General features: G+C 52.8%; 1 protein-coding gene across 1 annotated transcript in view; it reads right to left on the bottom strand.

Moving 5' to 3' along the window:
• The window catches only part of JADE2 (jade family PHD finger 2), a gene marked incomplete at both ends in the record, with an annotated part of 34,231 nt that extends 11,376 nt beyond the window's left edge, over window positions 1-22,855 (bottom strand). Inside the window, 5 exon segments of the mRNA XM_008935233.1 lie at window positions 1,062-1,523; window positions 6,534-6,650; window positions 7,195-7,362; window positions 11,588-11,799; window positions 22,686-22,855. Coding sequence (XP_008933481.1) covers window positions 1,062-1,523; window positions 6,534-6,650; window positions 7,195-7,362; window positions 11,588-11,799; window positions 22,686-22,855 — 1,129 coding nt within the window.
• Between the last annotated feature and the right edge of the window lie 4,276 nt (window positions 22,856-27,131).

Below are 27,131 nucleotides of genomic sequence, written 5' to 3'. Positions count from 1 at the left end.
CCCCAATCATCCAGCCCAATCATCCAGCCCCATCCTCCAGCTCCACCCCATTCTCCAGCCCCATCCTCCAGCCCCACCCCCTCCTCCAGCTCCATCCTCCAGCTTTCTCCAGCCCCATCCTGCAGCAGCTCCCCGAGGAGCTGTCCCAGTTTTGGCTGCAGCAGGGCAGGGATGCCCAGTCCTGCTGCTGGCTCCTGCCACCTGCCAAGTAAACGAGGAGATGTTGCTGTGCCTGGCTGCTGGGAAGTGTCTGAGGGGCAGCACAGGATCCTTTTGTGGTTTGGGACTACCCAGAGCTCAGTGGAGCAGCAGCAGCATCTGCCTCCCACCCGCTCAGAGGCACCTCACCCTGCAGACATCTGCTCCTCTGAACCCCTGGCTGAGACCACCACCAACTCATCTCACCAGTGCAGTGTTTGCAGGGCTGAGACACTCCAGCTGAGCACCTTTCCTCTGCTGAGTAAGGCTGCAGATGGAGAGACACGACTGACAGAGGAGGTGAGCTGAGCCAAGGGGGAACAAGGAGATGAGGAGTCACTGGAGAGTCCAGCACAGGCCTACAGGGATGCTGAGGGACCTGGAGCATTTCTGTGCTGAGGACAGGCTGAGAGCCCTGAGGATGTTCAGCCCTGAGAAGACTCAGAGGGCATCTGATCAATGCTCATCAATATCTCAAGGTCAAGAGGCTGGGGCCAGACTCTTAGTGGTGCCCAGCGACAGGACAAGGGGCAATGGGCACAAACTGGAACCCAGGAGGTTCCACCTGAACAGGAGAAGAAAATTCTTTGCTGTGAGGGTGGCAGAGCCTGGAGCAGCTGCCCAGAGAGGCTGTGGAGTCTCCTTTTCTGGAGAGATCCCAAACCCACCTGGCTGTGACCCTGGGCACCCTGCTGTGGGTGAGCTGCTGGAGCAGGGGGATCAGACAAGATGATCTCCAGAGGTCCCTTCCAACCCCCAACACCCTATGACTGTGAACAGGGCTGTCTACAGGCACCAGCACACACTAAAGGAGCCCTGATGGAGGCCTGTGGGTACACCATCAAAGGAAAAGCTCTACTCACCCTCTCCAGGTCTTGCCTGAGGTGCATGAAGAGCTTCAAGCGTCTGTAGAGAACGTCCTGTTCTTGCTGGGCCAAGTTGTCCACTTCATCTGTTTTTGGTGTCAGCAGTGGTTTGTTAGAATTTGCTTTCCTCTTCAACTTCCAGTACTGATAGACAAAATCCACCAGCGATTCACTTAAGTCAAGGTTCTCTGCCACCTCTGAAGGCTTCACGAGTTCATAGAAGTCCTCCTCCAACTGCTGGAGCTTCTGCTTCCGCAGCGTCACCTTCTCCAAGTCCAGCTGGGCTTGGTCGGGCTCTGTCCTTGCCTCCTCGGGCAATTTGGTGGCCCCGGTGCTGTGCTCAAGGCAGAAGGATTTGAACTTCACCTCGTCGTTGTCTGCCAGGATAGTCCTCATGTCCAGGTTGTGGTCGAAGGCGCAGGTGACGTGGAACGCGGTGACGCAGGCGGGCATGGAGCACTGCAGGAGAGGGACAGGGCACAGCTCTGTCACTGCAGGGCACCCCCACCAGCACCACGGGGCCACCAGTGCCTAGCAGAGACCCAGAGACACCCCACAGAGCACCAGCACTTACCACCATGCAACAGGTGCTCCACAACACCTACAGAGGAACGTCTCTACAGCCTACGTCTGAGGAGACCCACAAGCTGGGCACTGTCAGCTCAAGCAGATGGAACCCAGGGTTCACTAGATACCAGCAAGCACCCTCCCACCTTATCTGCTTTCATCCTTCCCTGCTCATCTTTCACCTACCATCAGCAGGGGCTTCCAGTGGTTCTTCCAACAAGACATGCCAACAGCCACAGACAACAGCACAAGCCAACGGGATGCTCAAAGACTGTCAAGGGATTTCTCCTGGTGGAGGAATTGTCATCTGTATTTCACCCTTAAACTACTCCACTCTGATACCACATCTAAACCCAACAGGCTGTTTTATTGAAAGCCCACAGAACAAGGTTGGAGTCAACGTGGTATCTCAGAAGCAGCCAAAACTCCTGGAGCGTGGTGCTCTTCTCCTCCAAAAATCACACAACCTCCAACCAGCTCCATTAAAAAGCAACCAAAAAGGCAACTCAGCATTTAAAAAGCAAAACATCATGAAATGGAACTTTGGAGAACCAGCCCAGTGGTTAGACTGTTGTCAAACTTGTGACAGATTCATTTGTTAACCATTTCCCTAACTTAAAAATAGGCTTTGGACCCTCCAGGTAACCAACCTGAGCCTGGTTTCCTGCAGAGGAACCCCCCCCAGCCAGCTCTGTGCCCATGTCCACATCAGCACCTCCTCCCCCTCTACTCATTAATTGTTTTTTAATGGCTCAGAATATCAGGTAATTATTTCAACCATAACCCATAAGAAATCAGTCTAACCCAGCTGCTAATGACCAGTTAAACTGCAATAATGAGACATTTTAAGTGGGCTATTACTCCAGGCACCGTATTTCAGCATTTCTAGAAGAATTGTTCTTGTGGGGGATGAAGAGGCAGTTGTGGCATCTGAAAAACCTCCTGGCTGCTGCCACCAAGGCGTTGGGGAGGCTGTAGAGATTTTCCTGGGGCTTTGCTGCACTTTAATTCTCAACAATTTCAAAAAAAATAGTATTTGTGGGAGTAGTTGAGGCAGAGAAGTCTCATGGCTTTTTATCTTTCCCCATCAGTCCTGAACCCCTGCTCAGCTGCCCAGTGTGTGAACTCTGGACACTGCTGCTTTTGGCTATTTTTTTTTGTGAAGACAGCTGCTAGCTTGGCACAGCTCAGCTCCCTGAAGCACCAGCTCTGTCCTCTAGTATTCCTTGGTGGTAACAAGGGCAGAGGGGGCCCAGCCTGACCTGCAGCATCCCCATTTACTCGGTGCCTGCAGGGTATCACACTCTGGCTTTTGAAGCTCCTGCAGGCACGGAGTGAGCATGACACAAGATGATGCAAGGAGTCACCCTTCCTCCCTGCAACAGCTCCTCAGCTTTGGAGACCTCTGCCAGCTGGAAAGCTCTCTTCTCTGGGAGCCAAGATGGTAATGGTGCTGCACGGAGCTGTGGAGCTCCTGATGTTCTCTTGCTACACTCCTGACACACTCCTGATACACTCCATCCTGGCTGGTTTGGCAGAAGAGCTGAGGGTGCTTCCAACCACAGCATCCTCTTGTGCACATAAACCCTTACAGCAAGCAAAGCAGACACCAGGAACTCACCATCAGAGAACACTGAGCTATGGAAGCCACACAGCAACGTCCCCTCCCTCCTGTCCCTGTCACCAGCACCAGCAGCACAGCCCTGGCTTCTGCCAGCACAGCCTCCTGCTGACAGGAATGACCATCCCTCCACCTCAGGGATGAAGCAAACTGAATGGCTCCCATCCTGGACTGCTCCTCCAACAGATGGCAAGCAGCACTTGGCTGAAACCCTGCCCAAAATGCACACAGAAAATAATGAGGCAGCTTGGCTGACAGGGCACCAAGATACCTGGTTGGGCAGGAGGACAAACCAGGCTCAGAAGACTCGTTCAACACCCTGCATTGAAGGATTCCAGCACATGGGGCTTATCTGGGCAAATCCAGCCCCAAATCCCCAAAGAAAAGAACCCAGAGATTAACAGGGGCTGTTAATTAGTCCTCAAACCAGCGTTTGAAGCAGAGGGATGATTTTCCTTGCCAAGGGAGCCCGAGCAGGAGTTCACCAGTGTACAGTGGTGAGGTCTGGGGCAGGAAGTGGCTCCAGCAGACCTGTGAGGGGACTCAGGAAGGAAAAATCCATTACCGGTGCTGAGCCCCGGCCAAGCCCTCAGCCACAACAACCCTGCCCCCCTACAACAGCTACCACGTCAGCTTTAGTGACCACAGAGGGCCTGGATCCTGCCAGAGCTTCTCAGCCCAGCTCTGGGAACCACCACCACCCCTTTGAGAGCTTTTCCTCCAAAAATCAACAAGAAAAAGAAAGGTGGTAGATGATGACAGCAAAAGATCAAGTCCTTTGGAGAAGCCTTTCAGTAGCCAGCAGGGATCTGGCAGTTTGTGCTGCACTGAGAGGCCTTGGTGAGCTCTCCAGTTCCTCTCAGGAGAGAGGAGGGAGCTGGGGAGGAGGGAGCTGGGTGCCAAGCAAGTGCAGCTTGGACTTGAGCTGCACCAGAACCCTGGTTCCTGGCACTCTCTTTTCCATCTCAGCAATGCAAATGAGAAAAGTCCTGCTGGCTATGGAGCTCTCTTTGGCACCTCCTGATGTCTGACCACAAGAACCACCATGAAGTCATGACTTCCCCTCAGCAGGAGCCAGGCAGAGGGCTGCAGCCCTGCCCAGAGTCCAGCAGCTCTGGCTTGGCTCTGGCCACGCGGCGTTTCGCTGGGTTCACAGCTCTCAAGCAGAAAAGCCAGGGAAGCAGTTGTGCAAGCAGCAAGGTCAGAGAGTGGAGAGCAGTGGGGAGCCCTTCCTCAGCTTTCCTGGGGCTTATTACCCCTTTGGTGATGAAATTTGGATGGGGAAACACACCACAGAGCCTCTTATGCAAAAAGACCTCACGTTTTTCTCCGCAGATGTGGTTGAGGTGGGTGTTTTCTTAAGCTGTGGTGCTGCCCCTGAGCATCCTCCTGCTCCTTTGGGAGGTGTCTTCTGCTCCTCCACATTGCTGGTTGGATTTCACATCCCTTTTCAGCAAAGCCCAGTTCCAACCCCCTCCTGGAAGCAAGACCCAGACCTGCCCCACCTGGAGCCCTCCATTCCTTCCATGCCTGCTGCCAAGGATAAATCTCAGTGCTTCAACAAAAACCAACCTCCTTTCAGAGCTAAGTCATAAACCTGAAATGCTGACAAAGGTAGTTAGATTACACCTGTATAAACAGGCACTCATCAAAAATATGCTCCATAAACAGGAGCTTTCAAAACAGAGCTCTGTACTGCTGGTGAGTACGTGTTTATTTATCCATGGATGAACTTCTTGATTTACCCCATAAATCCTTACACAGAGGCACTGCCTGCTTTTTATTTGTAATTCTTCCCCCTTCTCCCCCTTTTCCTTGAAGCAAACCCATCCTGAGCAGCTAGGGTGGCTCTGGTGACAATCTCATGAAGACTTATAAACCATGGGGCTGCTGGCATGGGAGACAATGAAGCTCCTGTTCCCTCTCTCAGGCGACCTTTCCTGTGAATCCACGTGGTCCCTGGGATCTCACAGCTCCCATGCCATGCTGCTAAGAGGATGAAGCCTCAGAGAAGCTGAATTCTTTCTGGTGCTGCCAAGCCTGTTTGCCTCCTTCCCTGCCCTTCCGTTCTTTGAAAGCAGCTGCTGTTATGACACAGTATCTCCATCTGGCAGGGTGAATAAGCAGATCCACCCAGAGCCATCAAAAAAGAAGTGAGTCAACGCTAGAGATTTAAAGAAGTACTGTGAGATTTCATTCCAAGCAAAAGGGGGTTGATTTTAAACAGCTCTGTTTAAAGCATGAGACCTGAGGCAGTTGCCCAAACACAGCAGAAACCTGCAGACCTCCTTCTGCAACCACTCAGCTATTCTGGCACCCAAAAGTCACTGCTGTGGACACTGACCTCCTGTTGCTGCACAGGAGCTGATCAGTCAGGACTGAGACACATCCCAAACCTTCTCCCAGTATTTAAAGTAGCTCCATCCATCCCTGCAGGCCAAGATGAAACAGTCTTCGATGCCTGGTCCACCAACAAAAGCAACAGGCCCTGGCTTGTAGAGCAGCAGATCCCACAGCCCATTCCAGGAGGAATGACTGGGTGCAGGAAGGCTCCCCACAGCCTCTCACACCAAGTGTGCTGCATTTTGGATGGAACTTTGTGCTGCATTTTGGATGGAACCTTCTGCTCTTTGCTCCCTGGGGGAGAGAGATCACAGCCCAGGAAGCTCTGTCCCACTTTTGTGACAGTAAAGCCAATGCAGCCTGCTTTGGGTCTGAAAGGAGAACATCTCACCAGCCTGCTGCTGCTGCAGGCTGATGGCTGCAGTGGTTTCCTTAGGTGTGGAGAAAAAGGGGGAATGTATTATGTGGTAAATCCTTTATTTTCCAAGCCAGCAGGCTAGTGAGGACTCCCTGATCCCAGGCTTTCCTGCTATCCCCCCAACTGGAAAGCTTCCCAGCCAAGCCCCACTGGTTTGTGAAATACTTGGGCTATGTATCTCATGAGGATCTGACTTTTCTGGCAGCTATGCCAAGTTTTCCTGCTGGAGGTTCCTGATTTCAAACCAAGGTCGTTTGCAGTGCTGGTAATTAGTGTCACTACAGCAACATCACCGTGTTATGCAAAGAGAATTAATCTAGATTCCTAGCACTCAAGACATTCAATGATTGCAAACAACATCTGATGATGTCTGATGGGTGCTCGTGCTCCCTTGTCTTAATTTCCTCAGAGCAGGAATAAGCCTTGGCCAGACTGCCTCCACAAACATCCTGGGAATCTCTGGTGGCTACTACAAACACAACCCTGGGCAAGCAAGTTGCTCCAGTGCCAAGTTACATACCTGGATACACGTTCCAGTGCACTCCTTGCAGAGGCTGCAGGACAAAGCCCATCTGCTTGCTGGGATATGTGAGATCTTTGTAATGGGTTCCATTTTTTCAGGACATCCAATGCTAACCTGGCCACAAAACAGGAGAGGAGTTGTAAATCCTGGCTACCATCCCACACCTCCTGCAGGGGGGATGTCTGTGGCAGTCTGAATAAGGGATGGGTTTTTAACTTATTTTTCAGGGTCACTTCTAATTGGGGAAAACAAACAAACAAACAAATCCCCAAAGCTAGAAACAAATTTGGATGAAACGGAAGGAAAACTTTATGCCCAGTGTTTCCTCTGAATTAATTCCTCATTTGGATGTTGCTGTGTATCTCAGATGGGTAGATGAAGTTAGCTGTGCTTTGCCAGAGGACTGGTGAATGCTCCCCAGCTCTGTGCCCTCACACCCCCCCTCTGAGACCTCCCTGGGCTGTTCCCTCAACAGCATCACAGCCCTTCCCTCGGCCCAGCTCCACGAGCCAAACCACCCGCGCCCCCCCCCTCCCCCCGCCCCGCCCCCCGGAGCCACACTGCACCCGCTGTTTACACCACCCAAAACCACCTCCAGACTTGAAACCAGGTCTGCTGCCTCCCCCCCAGGTCGAGAGGAGGTGGGGGAACATCTTACCTCAGGAATCCATAAGGCACAGCTAACGTGGACCCATTTGGTCCCACTCCTGGTGGGCTTCAGCGCTCCCCCTCGCTTCGGGCAGAGCAGACACTTGGGCTGGACACCGAGGGCACAGGTCCGGCACAGCCAGCTCCCAATGGGCACCTTCAGGATGCCATAGCAAGCCTGTGCAGACACGAGGGAGGGGGTCAGTCCCAGGAAAAGCAGCCTCACAGATCCCCTCCTTCACTCCCACCTTCCTTCCTCACACCGCTGGCTCATCGCCGCCCCGCCGTCTGGGCGCCCTCACGGAGAGGAGCAAAGCAGCTCTGCAGTCACAGGCAGCAAGGGCAAGGTCTTCATCCCTTGCTGCCTCCCCTTCTTTCCCAGGGATCAATATCCAGCTGGTGAGGCTGGTGTTGGTCTCTTCTTCCAAATTCCTGATGACAGGACAAGGGCAAATGGCCTCAAGTTGCACCAGGGGATGTTTTGGTTAGATATTAGGAGGAATTTCTTCCCTGAGAGAGTGGTTGGGCACTGGAAGAGGCTGCCCAGGGAGGTGGTGGAGTCACCATCCCTGGAGGGGTTCAAAAAATGTGTAAATGCAGCACTTGAGGCCGTGGTCTAGTGGTTAGAGAGATGTTGGGATGGAGGTTGGACTTGATGAGGTCCTTTCCAACCCTATGATTCTAAGAGGAGGCAAAGCAGCTCTGCAGTCACAGGCAGCAAGGGCAAGGTCTTCCTTGCTACCTTCCCTGGCTTCCCAGGGCTACTCCTGCTGGATCAGTGTGTCCTGGGTGTTAAATGAAAAGCTAAGAATAAAAACATGCTGTGTATCCCACCAGACATCCACCCAGGTCCAGGCTGGGGGGTGGGCAACCAGGCTGCTCCATCAGAGCCCCCAGCACCAGCAGCTCTGTGGTGTGGACATCTGCCCGTTCCTCAACAGCCACCAGACCTGTGATGACTCAGAGAAACAAATACCACGTGGAGAAAACCCCTGAGGGCTGAAAAGCCACAAGCCCAGGATTGAGAAAGATGCCCACAGACCCAACACAGCCCAAACAGGAAGCAAAAACAACTAGGGGAAGGTAAAAAGGGGAAAGCCATAATTAGGAATGTAAATCAAGAGGGAGGAAGCAGAGAGGATGACAAATCTAAAGGAGGCAAGGACAAGTCTATGGCCAAAAGAGGGAGAACTGAAGGACCTGGGTCACCCACAGAGCTCCTTGACCTGCTGCAATAGCCCAGGGTGCAGAGAGGCCAAAGTGTTTCATAACTGTTTCTCTCCCCTGCTTGAGGAAGAGCCAAATGATAAGCCCTTATCACAGAATGATGATAAAATACCTCCTACTTTGGCCATAACTTATGACTGCATTAAAGAGCTACTACTAAAACTAGACAGTTTTGAACTGGCAGCTCCTGATATCTCACACTTAAAGGGTTTTCAGAGGCTGGCAGACAACTCCTCAGGCACTAGTGACAGTGCTGCAGGGGGGAGAGGGGCAGGGGGAGCACTCAGGGACACACCAGCCTGGGAAAAGTGCATCCTCAGTCTTTACTGGCCAAAAATGGACTTTATAACACAACCCTAGGTTGCCCCAAAGCACAGATGGACTCTGATAGTGATTTCCAAGGGGAAAAAGCCACTCTGTGAGCAGATTATTGGGATAATAAGGAATTAAGGGAGGTAATATTATTGCTGCCAGTCTACATGGTTCAGAGAGACTTCACTGTGTGCCTCACAGTGCCTCCAAATCTCCCAGATAAATCACTTCTGTAACAGAGTTTGATAAAACATGTGATTTAATTCCTGACAAAGATCAGCCTGGTAGGTACTAGCAGGAGAATAATTGGCAGACTGATAGCAAAATCCAGGGAAAACAGGAATTATTAGCAGGGGGTGTTTCTAGCAGAGCCTTGGCTCTTTGCTTTTTCTTCTTAGAGGTTTCAGAGCAGCTGAAGGTACAAGTCTGCTCCTAGGAGCCAATACTACAGGGGCTCTGTCCAGGACAAGGAAATAAGGTGGGTTATGAGCCAAACATGCTCCCCTCATCCAGCACCAGGGAGAAGATGCTCTGAGAACACAGAGTCAGAGCAGTGCTGAGGGGAAGCAGAGCAGCTATTTTATCACTGTGCCCATCACAGGGTCAACGACACCAAGAAGGGGACACTGAAAAAATGGGGAGGGTGCTGAGCTTGCCATGCTCCATCTAACAGAGGGAGGATGTGGCCCTGTCCCCAGGGCTGGGGACCTGGCAAGGTGGTGGCTGGAAGCTGGAGATGGATCATTCCTGGGCTCAACAGGACCACAACGTTGCCAGTGTGAGAACAATGAATCACAAGGATTTAGCAGCAGGGGGGGGGGGGAAAAAGATTCCTCCTCCTGGAAGTTTTAAAATGAAGATTGTGTCTCCTTAAAGCTTCATCAGAATCAATTAATAGCAAGCCTTGTGTCATGCAAAGCAGAGGATTACAATGATCCCTGCCAGCACCACAACCCACTGGTGTGTGTCCAGCACAACCCTGCCCCTGTCCCATCCTGCTGGCATGCAGGAGGATGTGGCACAGCTCTGGCTGTGTCCTGTGGGACCCCAGCTCCCTGAACCCACACGGCACTGGGGATGCCCTCAGGAAAGCATCATCCCCAGCAGGTTTTGGGTGTGAGGCTGGCAAAGGCAGGGGGAGGGTTAGATGAGAAACACCAGGGCACCCAACGCCCCAAGGCTCTGGACTGGGTGGCTTAGGGCATAAATCATGGCAGAGATTAAATCACAGGCAGCTTATGGGCTGGCATCAGGTTTAGGGCTGGACTCTGCTCCTTGAAAACAACAGAAATCTCCTTTTTCTTTCCAAAGCTTTGAAATCCTTGGCTGCTGTGTCCCCTCCTGCAGCACCTCAGCAGAGAAAGCAGAGACTGGGGGTGCCACGGCCCACAGGGGTACAACCAGGTAGCCCTGGGCATGCTGACCACGTCCTCCCAAGCCCCTAGCTCAGGGTGTGTCAGCTCACAGCCTGACATTGCCACCTGGGCTTGTGGAGAAAAAAAACCCCAACCTCAACACACAAAAAAAAGCCACCCCCCCAACCCTGAATTGTCCTGATATTTTGTGGGATCTGATTCACTGATGGAAACCATTCAAACACCCACCTCCTGCAACTATAGATATCTCCAGAGCTCTCCCACCTCCAGGAAGCACTGATGGAAAAGATGTCCAAAAGATGAGCAAATGGCTCTCTTCAGAGGCAAAAAAAAACCCCAAACCCTTCACACAGAGGGTGAAGCCCAGGAGCTGCCACCACCATCCCAGCACTTCCCCTCAAAGCATGACCAGCAAACCCCTCCCTGGACCTACAAGGGACCCAGGAGATCATTGCATGGCTTCTTCCTCCTTGCTAAGGTTTCCCCCAAGAGCCCAGACCCCCTCCTCCTTAAAAAGGGCTTGAAGCATTTGCATTCAGTTCTAAAAATACAGTGATTTTCCTCCAGGCAGCAAAACAAAATGAAACCCTACACTCACAGAGAAGCCAGGACAGAATCCCTGGGATGTGTGACAGTGCCAGTGGAGCTGGGAGGTCCTGCCACCCCCAGGGTGAGGTTGGGGAGGACACTGGAGGTCCCTGTAAGCCCAGTGAGTGCTGGGCTGTAGACTCACATCTCTCCCAGCCCACCAGCCAGTCCCAGCCACAGCCCTGGGTAAAGGTCCCACTGCTGTTTAACAAGGAAAGATGGGGTCAAGAGGGAGGAACAAGCACATTAATGGAAGAAGAGGCATAAAACCAAGTGTCAGAGAGCAGAGAATAAGGAGAAGAGGGAAAAGTAAACTTGCAGGAAGCTGTTTTCAGCCTCTGGCTGGGTAGGGAGACCTTGCTGTGGCCTTTCAGTACTTCAAGGAGGCCTGGAAGAAAGCTGGGGACAATCTTTAGGAGGTCCTGTTGCAACAGGACAAGGGGTGATGGTTTGAAACTAAAGAGGGGAGGTTTAGATTGGAGAGAAGAGAGACTTTTTTTACCCTGAGGGTGAGACTTTTTGACCCTGAGTGTGGTGAGCCCCTGTCCCAGGCTGCCCAGAGAGGTGGTCACTGCCCCATCCCTGGAACCATCCCAGGGGAGGTTGGATGGGGCTCTGAGCACCCTGCTCTAGTTGGGGGTGTCCCTGCTCCCTGCAGGGGGGTTGGACCTCTAAAAGGTCCCTCCCAACCCAACTCAGGAAGGGTTGGGGCTAAGAGGAAAGCAAATCCAGCCTCCTCTCTGCCAGCTATCCCACACCCCATCTGCTGTCCCGGCTCCACCGTGCTGGGAATCCATCAGAGGAGCTTAACCAGCTCTGCAGCTGCCTGGGGAGAAGGGGGACGGTGGTGATGGGAGGAACCCCAACCCCTCCTCTTGTCCACCCCCCTGGGGGGCTCACCTGGTGCACGCAGACGTTGCACTTGTCACAAAACACCATCTCATTGCCATCCTCCCCCTCGGGCGAGCGGCAGACGTCGCACACCACGTCCTCGTCGTACTCGATGCCCAAGCCCTCCTCTGTCTCGATGGCAATGTTCATGTTCTCATAGCACATGGTCTCCAGCTCCTCCAGCACTCTCTCCAGGGTGATCTCATCCAGCTCGGGCTTTTCTGCAAGGCAGAAGGCAGAGGAAGATGTTGGTGGACAGGAGGATGACGGAGCACAGGAAAACGTTGGTGCACAGGAGGACGTTGGGGCCCAGCAGGATGATGGAGCACAGCAGGATGATGGTGCCCAGCAGGATGATGGTGCCCAGCAGGACGATGGTGCAGCTCCACATCAGGAGTCCCTCCACCTCAGGAGCCCCTCCACCTCCAGGCAGCGTTTTACAAAGGGTTGAGCATTTGAGGTGGTGACTCCAGAGGCGAATCCAAAGGTGCTGGTCAGAGCAGCGAGTCAGAAAAAGGCTGCTCCTAACCCAGGCTGGAGTTTGTGTTTCACAGACAGTAACAAAATATTGCTGCTGGCTGAGAGGAGAGAAACCCATTCAGCTGAAGCAGGGCGGATAATGAGGTCTGACAGTTTAAACGTTCAAGGAGACAAGTTTTGCACAGATGCTTTTCTGCAGCCAGGGCTCAGACAAGCTCCGGCCACACAAAGTCAATGCTTTAATTGTTAAGATTGAAAACTGACCCTTTTAAGGCCAATTAAAACTGAAGCCAAAGGCTGAAATTGAGGACAAATGAGGGTTTTTTTTGTTTTCTTCCCCCCTGGTTAGGTTTAGTGGAACCAGAAGGTCAGACCCAGGTGGGCTCAGAGCTGCTGTGTTGTCTTTTATTCCCCCTGTACCAGTGTCTTTAGTGGAAAGAAGTGGCAGAGGTGCTTTACCAGAGCCCTCTCCACAGTGACAACCACAAATACAAGGCCAATAACCAGGAGAGGCTTTATCAGAGCAGCAACCTCCAGCAGTGGGACACTTGGCCAAAGTTACAAGGGGGATGCTGCTGCCAGGAGCTCAGCAGCACCAAAACAGAGCCATGTTGAACACTGCTCCCCCTAAAGAGCTGCCTCTTGCCCCCAGGCAAAGATCCCAGTGCCACAAATGCAACTTGAGGTCACTCCAGGTAAGGAAACCAAAAAAAAAAACACCCAAAAAACCTGTCAGTGGGAGTGAGGGTCTCCACGAGGGGTAAGAGGCAAAGCTAAGTCCCCTCTGCACCCTGCCTCTGTTCTGTCAGCAAGGAAGGCCACTGATGGGGATGGAAACACCAGCAGGATGCAATAAAAACCATTTAACCTTTGCATTTCATTTGCATATATTATCTGTGACGATGGCCAGGATGCTCCAGAAAGCACCAGAGAGCAGAGGAGCCTGACCCATGGTGCTCTCCACCCTGCCTGCTGCAAGGCAACAGCAGAAAACACCTCACCCAGGAGCAGGGAAGTTGGCTGGGGCTCTGAGCAACCTGCTCTAGCTGCAGATGTCCCTGCTCCCTGCAGGGGGTTGGACTGGATGGCCTTTAGAGGTCCCTCCCAACCCAACCCACCCTGTGATCCTGTGGTTATTCTTCCCTTCATGGTGCCCCTTTGCCAACACACCACCTGAGCTGCCCCTGCTCTACAGGAGCCACAAGCCACCACTTTATTCAACCCAGCAAGAGCACCCAGCTCTTGCTGCATCTTCCAAGCCTGCATCTGGGACTCTGACCCCAGGTACCAGTTACACCCTTCCTCCCAAGGTGTCAGGGTCTACACTCTGCCAAGCAAAACACCCATTCAGGTGTTCCCAGTGCTGTTCCCCACACACTTTCTTTCCTGCCCCGTGCTCAGTGAAGGGCAGAGAGCCTGCAGCTGCAGGCAGAGGGAGGAAGGAAAGGGAGGGTGATCCCACAGGAATCATGACCCTGCCCTGCCCTCAGGGTCGGGACCACACCAGCATCACCACCATCCCCCCTTTCACCTCCAGTGGAAGGAACCAGCTCCCATCCCACCCCCTAGATCCTCCCCCCACAGCAGCAATGCCCCAGCATCACCAACTTCACCCTGGGCAGAAAGCCCCCTGTGACCCCAAACCTCACCCTGGGGCACGACCAGCACCCCAGCAGGGTTTTCTTCCCAGCCACCGTGGTACCCACCCCCAGAGACCTCTCCCTCCCTCTTTTCCTCCCTCCCACCCAGGCTCTCCCTCCATTTAGATGTAATTACATTAGGGCCTCGTTTGCCAAGCACCACTCAGGATACCTCAGAGCTTATTGAACTGACAATTGCACTTGATGGGGCTGAAGCGATTAATCGTTTATGAAACACTGAACAATGGGGCCTGGGGGTGAAGAGCTTTTTCCATTTGTGCTCCATTTATCTCCCTCCTGCATCACATCAAGTTTGGGCTCTTCAACTCCATTCATAAAATTGTCTTCTTTTTTTTTTTTTTGGGCTGTGAAAATGCCATTCTGGATTGATCAAGGCCAGCTCAAGAGTAAAACCCCCCCAAAATACTCCAACCCACTCCCTGTGTCCATGCACAAGGGACACTGATCTTGTCCCCAGGGAAGGAAAAGTATAGATCCAGATACTGATCTTGGCTCTGATGAATAAATCCAGCCATATCCAGGAGTTAAGCCATGCCTGGGACCCCCACCAGGACTGTGGACTCTACCTGCTGACCAAGAGAAAGGTATTTTCTCCAAAAAAAGTTCCCCATGAGCCAGCAATGTGCTCCTGTGGCCAGGAAGGGCAAGGGTACCTTGGGGTGCAGTAAGAAATGTGCAGCCAGGAGGTCAAAGGAGGTTCTCCTCCTGCTCTGCTCTGCCCTGTGAGGCCACATCTGGAGTACTGGGTCCAGTTCTGGGCTCCCCAGTTCAAGAGAGACAAAGAACTACTGGAGAGAGCCCAACAGAGGCTGTGAAGATGCTGAGAGGACTGGAACTGTGCTGAGGAAAGGCTGAGAGCCCTGAGGCTGGTTAGCCTGGAGAAGAGAAGACTGAGAAGGGATCTTATTTCTATCCAGAGGGACACAGGCAGATGTGAGAATTCAATCTCAGGCCAATATCATCACTGCTGATTTGGAGCCACGTTTAAAACACTTCAAGCAGGAATAAAATGCTCTGTGTCCCACCAGCCCTTCCAGGAGGCCACCTGTATCCTCAGCCCACTGACACTGGGCATGCTGATGGTGACTGGGTCGGATGGGACCCCCCCAATGTCACCCCAGGGTGGGAAGGACCATCACCACTGCATCCCAGCTGGAGAAAAGCTCTCCCCTCTCAGCCCAGAGCAGGATGCTGGTGGGCAGCCTGCTTCTGGCCAAAGGAAGCACCCCCTAGGAGAGCAGGAGGACTTTGCTTTGGAAATGGAGGAGGAGAAGAGGTGCCAGATGATGGGGCACTACAGGAGGTCTCCAGATCTGACTCAGGAAAACAGGCAGGGACCCAGACTTTTGTCTGAACTCTTGCTCCCAGCAGAAAGCTCTTCTCTGGGTCTCTGCCACCATCTCCACAGCCAGCCAGGCTCCCACCTCAGGCACCCCAGAAGCTGCCCAGATGGCACCTGAAACACCCCCATTTAAAGCTTTGATCCCAAAGATGCTGGGATCACTGGGTTGGCACTGGAGCCCCAACACCAGGGCTGGGAGAACCACCAGGCACATTCCTTTACACAACGCCGCTCTCCATTACAATTATTTCGGTAATATCCTAATTTATGTGGCATGAAGGAGCAATCTCCTTCTGCTAAATGAATTCTCAGCTCCTCCTTGTCGTGGTGTGAGCCGAATCCCTGCACGGGGAGGGAGAAAATAGCTGGAGAGGCACCTTTCCCAAAACAAGAGACCTATTTCTGACTAAACGGCGCTCCACTAAAATCAATTTACTGAAACAATAAATCCTTGCACCCTGTGGAGGATACCTGGAGATAAAACAGCTCCTGAACAAAACAGTCGTGGGGACTGCAGGCTGTGCCGTTCGCTGATTCACAAGCCATAAACCTCCAAGTCTGCCTTTCAGTAAGAATACAGAGAAACAAGCACAATGACTGGGGTTTTAACAATAAAAAAAGTGTTTGTGAGAGGATGCTGGCTTGTCTCCTAGTATCTTTGAAAGCCTGAGAGAAAAGGTGTGAGCTCTGGGATGGGAAAGGGGTGTTCACACACAGCACAGGCACCACGGGCATCTTCTGCCAGCTCACTGTCCCTCCAGCTTGCCCTGGGCAAGTCCCTGCAAACCTGGCTGCGTGGGCTTCTGTCCTGGAGAGCTGGGCTGAGGGTCCTTCCCCCTTGGAGAGTGAAAGCCAGTTGAAGATAAGAAGCACTGGCTAGATGCTATAAATGAGTTTAGGAATTGCTGTGCAGGACACTCTGGGACACTTTGCCCAGGGAAGTTGTGCAGCACCATCACTGGATGTGCTCAAGGCCAGGCTGGATGGGGCTTGGGGCAACCTGGTCTAGTGGGAGGTGTCCCTGCTCATGGCAAGGGAGGTGGAACTGGATGATCTTTTAAGGTGCCCTCCAACCCAACCCATTCTACAACTGGCCTCTGAATAAGGCCAGGAGCTGAGCACCCACCCACTCCAGGCACAGGGACACCAGCCACCCATTCTCCAAGCCAGGAGCTCCCCTGGGCACCCCAGATCCTGCCCCAAGCAAAGGTCACGAGGGTGACAGACAACCACCCAAACACCACCCCAGACCCTCTGGGACTCCCCCCAGCCACCTCTCACCCACCACCAGCACACAAGGATTACACATGGATCTTTTATCACCATTTTTCACAAGCAGACCCTTAAGGCAAGGTAATTTTTGAGGGGTTTTGTCTTCTTGGCCAGGCAGCCTGTGCGAGCTGAGCATCTGCAGGGAAAATTCTGGATATTCTGTTACCAACACAGCCTGCTAATGCACTTAAAAGATTTACAGGAACAAATTATCACCCTTTTCTGCCACCCACCGACATCAATTACTGCTCAGCTTTGAGATGATGACAAAATGTTTCAGAAGGCACTTTGGAAGCTGCTGTTTGTCCCCAACGATGCTCGGCACTGACAGGGCTGTCCCGGAGCACTTGGGAGGCAAGAACTCCTTGCTCCACCCAGCAGCACAACTTGGAATGCTGCTGGAAACTAGTGCAATTGCTGCAAGGAAAGGATGGAAAGAGCCCAACAGCTGCTCCATGGCAAAGCTGATGGTGCTGGAGAACGTGGAGGTAAAAGAGCTCAAGCTTCTCCTGCTGGTTTCCAACCCTGCTCGTTTGGACAGAGCCTCGTGGGGTCTTCACCTGGGTCAACAGCTCCAGGAACTGCCACCTGAAAATACTTAGGGATTTCCTTGTGTAAAGAGAAGCTTCAGGGCCAAGGGTATCATTTGTTATTTATTCTTTTTTATTTTTTAAGCCTGAATCCTTCTTCTTCTTGGGCTCCTCGCTACATGAAGGACATTTAAGGGGCTGGAGCATGGCCAGAGAAGGGCAACGAAGCTGTTGGGGAAGGGTCTAGAGCCCAAGTGTGGGGAGGAGCAGCTGAGGGAGCTGGGGGTGCTGAGCCTGGAGCAAAGGAGGCTCAGGGGAGACCTTCTGGCTCTTGACAAACGGTGGGGTTCAGTCTCTTCTCTCAAGGAACAAGTGATGGGACAAGAGGAACGGGCTCAAACTGAGGCTGTTTACCCAGGAGAAGAGCAGAACCCTTGTGTACCCACCTCCAGTCCTCCAAGACCCCACCTATGCTGCTCAAGGACTCTCCATGGGCCTCCCACAAGGAGCTCTCACCTCCAACATTCCACCTGCCATCGTTTCTGTGTCTCTTTACCCACTGGGCTTGTAGACTTGCTGTTCTGCCCTCACATTAACTTGGGGTATGGACCCCTAAATTTAAGAACAATAGTCTGCCAGCAAGCAAGAGCACAGCCCCTGCCATGAGTCCTCCTCACAGTGCCACCACCAGCACCAATCCAGATCAGTGCTGATATAATGGAGAAGAGCTTCCAGCCCTGCATCTGCTCCCAAGATACTTCAATGCTGCACACTGGTACCTCTCTTGCTTTAAGACACCACCAAAGAGTGGAGGATTTGCTGTTTTCCTATCCAGGCACCAAACAGGTCTGCTGCCAAAATGATCTCTTGTGTGATGAGCTTATGATCTCAGCAGAGAACAAAGCTTTTAGATGTTTGCTGTGGGCTACAGCACAGCCGTGTTACAAAACAGCTCCAAACCACCAGGATCTCTTCAAAACAAGGGAAAAAAAAACCCAGTCCCAACAAACAGACCCTGTATTATTCATGGGCTAACCTGTCTCAAGTGATGGGTGGCAAGCAGGGTGAGCTCAGGTGGAAGGGTCCCTGGTGGCTCTGGGCAGGACACTTGAAACAGAGGAGCTGGGCTGGTGGTTAAAGGAAACACAGACCCATGAGCCAGTCAGGTGCCCTCGTGGCCAAGGGGCCACTGGCCTCCTGGGGTGTATTAAGAAGAATGTGGCCAGCAGGTCAAGGGAGGTTCTCCCCCCTCTGCTCTGCCCTGGAGTGTTGTGTCCAGTGTTGGGCTTCCCAGTTCAAGAGTCAGGGGACTACTGGAGAGTTCAATGCAGGCTACAAAGCTGCTGAGGGACTGGAGCATCTCTACCAGGACAGGCTGAGAGCCCTGGGGATGTTCAGCCCAGAGAAGAGAAGATTCAGAGGGCATCTGATCAATGCTGATCAATACCTAGAGGGCAGGGAGCCACCCTGGCCCCAGACTCTTGTCAGTGGCGCCCAGCAACAGGACAAGGGGCAATGGGCACAAACTGGAACCCAGGAGGTTCCACCTGAACAGGAGAAGAAAATTCTTTGCTGTGGCCTGGAGCAGCTGCCCAGAGAGGCTGTGGAGTCTCCTGCTCTGGAGAGATCCCAAACCTGCCTGGATGCCACCCTGGGCACCCTGCTGTGGGTGAGCTGCTGGAGCAGGGGGTTGGATGAGATTATCCCCAGAGGTCCCTTCCAACCCCACCATGCTGAGATCCCACTACAAGGAGGACACCCCTCTGCTCCTGCTCCCTGAGCTGGGGCTGGGAACATCCCTGGGGGGACAGCAGCCCCCAGACCCCCTGCACTGGGGGGCAATGGTGCCCATGGCAGAGCTCTGGCCGGGGGCAGCGGGGAGGGACGGGGCTGTGCCACGGCCGTGGGGGTCTGTGCTCCAGGGAGAGCTCCAAATGTGAGCCATGGAGGCGCCCCTGCGTGGTGATGGGCACCTGTGTGTGGGTGATGGACCCCCCCAAACCCCAAAAGGAGGTGGTGGGATGGGGGGAACCTCAGACAGGGGCTCCCAGCCCTCCCGGTGAGACCAGCAGCCGCCCTCCCAGGCGTACGTTCCGTGGCAGCCCCTGCTCCACCCAGCACATCTTCCCTGGGGTCACTCCCCTGCCTTGGGTTTGTTCCACATCTACTCGACCCACCTCCCCTCCCTCCAAGGGAGGTCCTGTCTCATTAGCACAGGGACAGATCTCCAGCATGCAGTGATGAATTCCCCCCGGAGCTTCAAAAGCAATACATGTGACCTTTGCGTGTGCCTGCCATAAAATACCAGGAACACCTCCAGCTCCCAAGATAGAAGCTGTGGTGGGCATATGTGAGCTGCATACACCATATGGATTAAGTCAAGGGAATACTGAGAAACTTCAGCTCTGCCTTCAGCAAAATTGATTCCGGCAACGTTTTTGAGCAATTTCTTGAGGATTTTCCTTGTGTTTATGAAGTGCTGATCACTGCAAAGGGCTCGTTCAGCCTTGGGCTTTGAAGTCTCTCTAGCCTCCCTCTTACAATAGCTTTGAATTTAGTAAAGATCACAAAATACAGCATAAAAGGTGAATGTAAACCCACAGACTTATGGCACGGCTCCTCTCGGAAAGGAAAGGCTGGAGTGGAGTGGCATGTACTTAAATATGGGTCTGTGTTTCATTCAGGCTCCTCCAGACCCACTTTTTTTTTTACCATCTCATATTGCAGCAACAAATAAAACATTTAGGCATGCTTAAATATTGATTTCACCTCTTTAAACCATGCTCTTCTACCAAGTATAGTAATAGCTACTGAAGCATCTTACTTTTAAGAACTATTGGAGGCTGGTTTACGTGTAAACCTTTCACTTTTCAGAGCCAATCCATCTAGCTGGGAGAGGAACCAGCAGAGTGCAGAGAGCTGGAGCTATCTGGAGGTTTATCTGATCCCAGTGATAAAATTCCATCCCTGAGGTGACCTAAAAAGGACTGGAAAAGGCATGTGCCACGTGCTACGTGGACCAACGCTGGAGATGGATGATCTCATAGGTGTTTTCCAGCTCTCCTCCCCTCGGCTCCTGAAGAGCCAGTCAGAGACCAGGCTCCTTCTTTGTCATGAAATATTTTGGGAATGACACATTGTGCCCTTGGACTGCCCGGTGACAACAGCTCAACAAAACACCCTGGAGGAATTTAAACTTCTGCCTATCTCTGGAGGCTGGGAGATAACTCCTGAACTCCTCTGAAGAGGAGAGGCTGCTCCCGTTAAGTCACGGCAATGATGTCAGAGATTAGCAGAGCTGCTTTGGGAATCTCACTCAGTGTGTCATTAATGTCAAGGGCTTCCGGGAGAAAGCACTATTTATGGACTGCCTTCAGCCCAACCTAGGCAGGCAGCAATCTGCTGGGGTGAGGGAGGGCACCCAAATCCCACCCCTGCAGCACCCAGCTTCTCCCATCTGGGAGGCAGCGGGAGGAGAGGCTCCACTCCTGCACAGCCCCAGAGCTGAGCAGCCACACATCTGCTCCAACAGCTTTCTGAGCACCCAAACCTTCCAGGAGCAGGAAGACAGGACCTCCCCCAACAACCCTGCTGCCCCACAGCCCCTGGGGCCCAGCCCTGGCAGCACCAGCATGGGTGGGGGTGGGTGCTGCCATCGGGGTGCTGCAGACAGGAGCTCCAGCACCCGCCCTGCTCCCAACCTGCCAGACCCCCCATTACTCATCAGTGCCACAGGTTTCCCCTTCCAAGGCACTGGAAAAAAAGGCACTGGCCCTGGCACTGCTGGAGAAGTTGGGAAGGCTGGGGGATGGGGTGAGGGACCAGAACCCCTCGGCTGAAGTGAAACCTGTGGTGTGTCACACGCCCAGCACTGAGTCTTGGAGCTGCTCTCTCCCCAGCACGTCCAAGGCTCAGCCAGTAATTACAGTAATTACCAGCAGGAACAGGCTGGAGCATCAGCTGATGGGCAGTGAGGCTCTGCACTACCTCTGCTGAAACCCCCCTGGGTTTGTTATCACCAGCTAGCCTTGGCTACAGCAGCAAGGCTCAGGGGCTTCCTCAGAGACCGTGGTCCCATCCAGCCTGGTGCTGTGCAAGCACCTCCCAAGCACTGTCCCTGAAAGAGCTGCCTGGCTGATAAATGACAAGGAGCCAGAAAATGCAGCTTGCTCCAAACTGCACAGAGGGTCAGCAGCAAAGCACCCCCTGGGTCCCACCATGGGGTCCAGCACGATGCCAGCCCACCCAACGTGCCTCCAAGGGGCTGGGCTGCCAGGGGTAGGTGGCTGTGACAATACTCAAGCCCCTCTCCTAAACCCAACACACTGCCAAGGCAGTGCGGCTGGCAAAGCACCCAGGTCTGGCACCCAAGGGGCTGTCCCCCTGCCCCAACAGCACCCATCTCAGCCTCCCAGTTCCCCACCAGCCTGCCAGCTCCACATCTGAAAGCTGTTTAAGATGCTGCCTTTGTCACTTAATAGTTTGAAAAAAGCAACAAACTTTCACCACCCAAACTCTAAACATCGACTCTACAACACTCACAAGGCTCTGGAGCTGATGGTAACAAAGCCTGGTTGTAAATCATGAGGACATCAGAAGAGCAGAGACCTTCTGCACCCAAGATCAGCCAACGTGGTGGCCAACTTCTGAGCTCACTGCTGAGCTACATCTCACTGCAACCTTCCTGAGCATCCCTGCAGCTCCCAGCCAGGAGGCTCAGCACAGCCCTCACTATCCTGTCTGCTCAAGCCCTTGATCCCATTGTCCAGCCTTGGAAAAACCTTTGCTACAGGGAGTAATGCCTCTCGTAGGCACACTGCAGCTTTCACTGACCTCCCAAGGTGAATGTTTTATTGTGTTGTTATTCTTACCTGTGAAGCAGCAGCCACACCACAGCAGCCCTTACCTAACAAGGACTGGAAAATCCCTCCACAGTCCTGCAGGACAACACACCCACATGTCTGTGCCAACAAATCTGCCCAGCAGACCATGCTAAGCACTAGTGCCAGTGGTCAAATTCCAAGTCCAGGTAGTTGCACTCAACTGAAATGCACTACTGGATTTCAGGCATGTGCAGGGATGGAACAGCAGTGATGTAGGCAACGTTGTGCTGGGATATTTAGAGACAACTGGGAAAGGAGGGACAACACAGGACCAGCACTGATGAGAACTACACATTCTGACTGAGAAATCCTCTTTATCTGCCCTGTTGGCTGCAGCTGGAGCAATGCTCTCAGATCTGGCTGGGCAAAGGAAGAGGAGTCAGGCTCAACACACCCACCCTGACCAACACACCCTCCTGCAGCACAGACACTGCAGGGATCAGTATGGGAGGGGATGATCATCATCATCATCATGGCCATGAGGGATCTGGGTCTACCACTTCTGCAAATGGGGCACACTGCACTGCTCCTGTCATCACTTGGTTTCTCCTGCTCTCCTTGCACCACATCCCCAAACCCATGAGTGAGTGAGAAGCATCGAGACCCACTCCAGATCCCACACCACATCAACCCATGAGATCTCCTTTGGAGAGTCTTAACCAAGATTTCTTCAAGACCTTTTGTTCCATGTGATTATTTTAAAAGCGCACACTGCACTGCTCCTGTCATCACTTGGTTTCTCCTGCTCTCCTTGCACCACATCCCCAAACCCCTGAGTGAGTGAGAAGCATCCAGACCCACTCCAGATCAACCCATGAGATCTCCTTTGCAGAGTCTTAACCAAGATTTCCTCAAGACCTTTTGTTCCACGTGATTAATTTAAAAGCCTGAATGCCCACTCTGGGATGCCCAGGCAAGGAGAAAACCAGCCACACTCACCCATCTCCTTGAGCTCCATATTGACCAGTTCCAACCAGCAAGCGTCGAGCTCGTCCAGGTCATAGCGGCTCACTCCTTGCAGGTAAGTCCTTGTGGCCTCTGAAATCTCAGAGCCAGGCAGGCTGCTTGGTGAAACTTGGCAGGGTGAGTTCTCCAGCTGTGGTATGATCCTGGAAGAAAAGGAGGAGAGGCTGAGAAAGAGCCACGACTCACAGAAATCTCTCACATCCCACCACGGCACGGCTCTGGCTCCCACTGGGCTGGCTTCCTACGTGGCACTGTGGCCACCTGCCTTGGACTGAGACCAAAAGGGGAACAAACAGCCTGGGAATTGAGAATTTGGCTTTTGGCCTGTGGCTCCATCTGCTTCAGAAGCTCCTACCCCGAGCCAGTGGTCCTGCCAGCAAGAGGAACACTGCTCAAACCCATGGAACCATGGGTGGAACCCATCCCTGCTCCACCAAGGGGAAACCCACACCCCCTGAAAAGCAGGAGGCACCCAAGACTTGGGATGAACATGAGGCTGTGGCTGTGGCTGCCTCCATGGGCAGGGCTCTGTGCCCCTGGGCTGACCCAGGGTCAGCATCCCCAGGAGTTGATTTGGACTTGGGGATGCTGGGACATGTTCGTGCCATATTCTCATCATTTCAAACAACAGCAAACAGAGAGGTTAAAAATGAAGAAACTCCACCAAGAAGACACCTGGAGAACTTCTAACCCCACGCCTGTTGTCCCTAAGTGAGGGAAAAGATGAAAAAGGAAAGACATCCCAAATGGTCCACAGCCCACTGAGCCCCTTGGCACAAAACCTCCCAGGTTGCCAGGAGCTGGGAAGTGCATCAGCCAGAGCCACCCCAGGCACTGCCCGTGCTGGGGGGACAAATGCTGCCATCAAGACCATAGCCACAGACTGCCCCAAACACCCCACGACTGCCCCTCTTGCCCCAGGGGGTGCAGGAGGCTGCCAGATGCTGGGGCTCACACAAGAGACCCTGAGCCCCTGGGACAACCAAGCAGAAGGTGATGCCTGGAGAAGTGCAGCCTCCCAGATTCCTGGATTGGCTTTGGTGGGTAAAAATCATGTTCCTAAACAGCAACTCCTTCCTCCCTGACACAGGGTAACACACCTGCAAAGAGCTTCTCCATGTTCAGCTGTAAAGATCAAGGACTGCAGAGACAGTTGCCTTGGGCTAGGAGAAATGGTGGAAGGAAAAGATCTTGCAATTTAATAGAAGAGCTCAATCCTTTGGAAAAACTCATGATTTCTAGTGATAGAGAAAACAGCCCATGCTGTGCCTTCCTCCTCATCTAAATCACACCAAGAAAATCAAAGTTTTGTGCTGCCCAGATACATTGCAGTGGAGACACAGCTAGAAAAAAAGGAAGAAGGCACCAAGGCTGCCCTGACCAGCATCTCCTGCTGGGCTTCAACAGCCAGGCCTGGCAGCAGTCCCCAGGACTTGGCTTTCACACAGCAGTGGGGTTTAACCTCTTTGGAAACATCCAAGTCTCCAAAAAGCTGCTCAGTGGGAAAAGCCAAACCCAGGCTGGGTGCTGAGGACGTCTGCATAGGTGCCACCAACTCCCAGAGGTTAGGAGAGTTTGCATTGGTACCATTGTTCCTCACATCCCAGGTTCAGATATCCTTTATCCATAGCTGTTGACTTGCTTAGAAGGTCTCCTCCTTTTTACCAAAGCAGAAGCAGGGCTACTAAACTCTTTACTGGGGCAGTTGTGAGGCTGAGAGCTCTCCAGCCCAGCCTGCCTGCTGTCCCCATCAAGGCCAACTCCTGCACGAGCAGATCTCCACAGCACAAGAGGAATTTCATGTGTCTCTGAGGGTTTTTCCTGTTCCCCTGGAGTTTTGATGCTTTACTTATTCATCCCTAAGCTTGGTTCTAAGAGGGTGAGGCATGGTCAGCCCCAAGTTCTATCAGCCAAGGCATGTTCCAAATAAATGGTGATGGTGCCACATGAGCATCCCTGCAGCCAGGGACCCTGTGCAGGGCATGACCAAACAACCCAACCCAACTGGGTCTGCAGGAGAAGCAAGAACATGCTCCAAAAAGCCCCAAACCACCTCTCTCAATCTTAAAATTAGAGCAAAAGAATCTGGTCCTCCACCCTGCAAGTGCTCTTCAATATCATCTCCACCACCATGCAAGTGACTGACCTTCAAAGCTCTGCTCATCCCTCCAGTCCCCAGAGTGGAGGACGTGGTGCTGGGAAGGGAGGGACCTGCCCAGCTCCAGAGTGGGACAGCAGCTCTACCTGCATCTGGGAACAGTCACAGAGCACCCAAACACAGCAGCTCCACAACCATGAGATCACAAGATCCCAGCAGGGTGGGGTGGGAAGGGACCTCTGGAGATGACCTCATCCAACCCCCACAGCAGGGTGCCCAGGATCACATCCAGGAGTGTTTGGAATCTCTCTAGAGAAGGAGACTCCACATCCTCTCTGGGCAGCTGCCCCAGGCTCTGCCACCCCAAGAAGGAATTTTTTCCTCCTGTTGATGTGGAAGCTCTTGGGTCCCAGTTTGTGCCCCCTGCCCCTTGTCCTGTCACTGGGCACCACTGAGAAGAGTCTGTCCCCAGCCTCTTGACCTCCCCCCCTTCTGTCCCCAGCCTCTTGACCTCCACCCTTTAGATACTGATGAACCCTGATCAGATCCCCTCTGAGTCTTCTCCAGTTCACCAGCCCCAGGGCTCTCAGCCTTTCCTGGGCACAGAGATGCCCCAGCCCCTCAGCACCTTTGTAGCCCTCCTACCTTCATCTGAGCACCATCACGGAGCACCCAACTACAGCAGACCCCCAACCACGAGCCCAGTCACCTCTTGCTGATCCAGAGGGAGCAGCTGGTGAGTTTGGTTGCCCTCCTTCAGCCAGATCACTCCAGGAAGCCAGCTCCCCTGTGCACCACACGACTGAGATGGCTCATTTTCCAAGCAGGGCTCTGATGGTGGGACCAACAGGGCTTCCAACCACAGCTCCCAGTCCTGCTTTCTGCCTTTGATGTGCCACCAGCGAGATGCTGCAGGTCTCCTTGCACCACCACAGCAAAGCATCGTGGAGGCAAAGCCTTCAGTCAAGTGCTGAACCACCTGCAGAAGCTCAGCTACGTGGGAGGAGCATTTACTCCTTTATTTATCCAGCCAGGCAGAGATGGGGCATTTAAAAAACCCACAATGTTATCAATCAAGGCTTCATTTAAACGAGGGGGCTGAAAATTGGGATCAGCCTGAGAAGGACAACAAACCTGAGGCCATTAGTCTGCAAGTGGGTTTCAAGGGCACTTGAGGAAAAGGAGTAAGTGGACCCCACCACTCTGCAGGATCCCATCTATCCCTGGAGAAGATGATGCAGTAATAAAACACACTCAGCAAATTCCCCTGGTTAATCCTCTCTGGAAGCAGAAGGCTTCTGTTGGCTGAAGGGAGAAGGATTTTTTTTTCTATATGCTCCCTTTTAATAGACTAGATAGAAATAATTAATCCTACATAGTGATTCTCTTCTGCAAATAGTTGATTACAACCAAGGCTTTAGTCGGTCACCTTTTCTTTGGCTACATTTCAGCCTAAATTAGTCTTGTCCAGTGTCCCTAAATGAATCAGCTCAGGAAATTCAGTGGGAAGAGGACTCTGGCAAAAACCTCCAGCAGATGCTGACACGTTCCTACCCCCAGCTCTGCTCACAGGGGAACTCTCCTGCAGCACATGGTGACTTTAAAAAGGCAATTTAAAGGGTTGATTTCCCTTTTCTGTTTATTAAAACAGCACCTCTAGCAGGCCACTCAAGACTGGATGCCAAATCTCCTTGTGAACTTAAGCTACTGGATTTTATGGGCACTGCTGCTCCTCGATAGCAGAGCAGAATTTAACAGCTTAGAAAAAAGACTCTGCTGGCATAAAGATGAAGGATGGTTGTGGATGGTCACAGGAATGAGCTGCAACCCACAAACAAGATTCTGTGACCCTCAGCATACCCAGCCCAGTTGTGTCACCACCAACTTATTCCACTTTTATGGCTTCTATTAAAGTCTGCAAAGCCACGAGCCAAAAACTACACTCCCTAAAGGTGGATTCAAAGAAGAAAGGGAACACCAAGAAGATCCTAAATGGGTTAGGGTTGAAATTAACTGGCCTGATGTTCAGACCTGCATGCAAGCTGGCTGGCTGAGCCCAAAAGCATCTTTAGGACTCTGATCTTGCTGCTAACAGGTGCCTGGTGCACTTCAGCACTCCCCTACTCAACTGAAGATGCTCCAAGTAGCATCACGAGCACCTTGGTCACCAGGAGCTCAGAGCCTTGTGAGCACCCTGCTGTCACCCTGGCAAAAGCCACTGCCTGGAGACCTGAAACTAGAGACCACAGACCCCACAGGAGCCACCACTGGTACCTGGCATCTGCCAACACGTCCTCCTGCCTGATGGAGCCAGGAAAGGG

The sequence above is a fragment of the Merops nubicus genome, unplaced genomic scaffold (assembly GCF_000691845.1).
Source record: "Merops nubicus isolate BGI_N331 unplaced genomic scaffold, ASM69184v1 scaffold6192, whole genome shotgun sequence".
NCBI classification, from domain to species: domain Eukaryota; kingdom Metazoa; phylum Chordata; class Aves; order Coraciiformes; family Meropidae; genus Merops; species Merops nubicus.
This window is presented reverse-complemented; position numbering and strand designations above follow the sequence as displayed.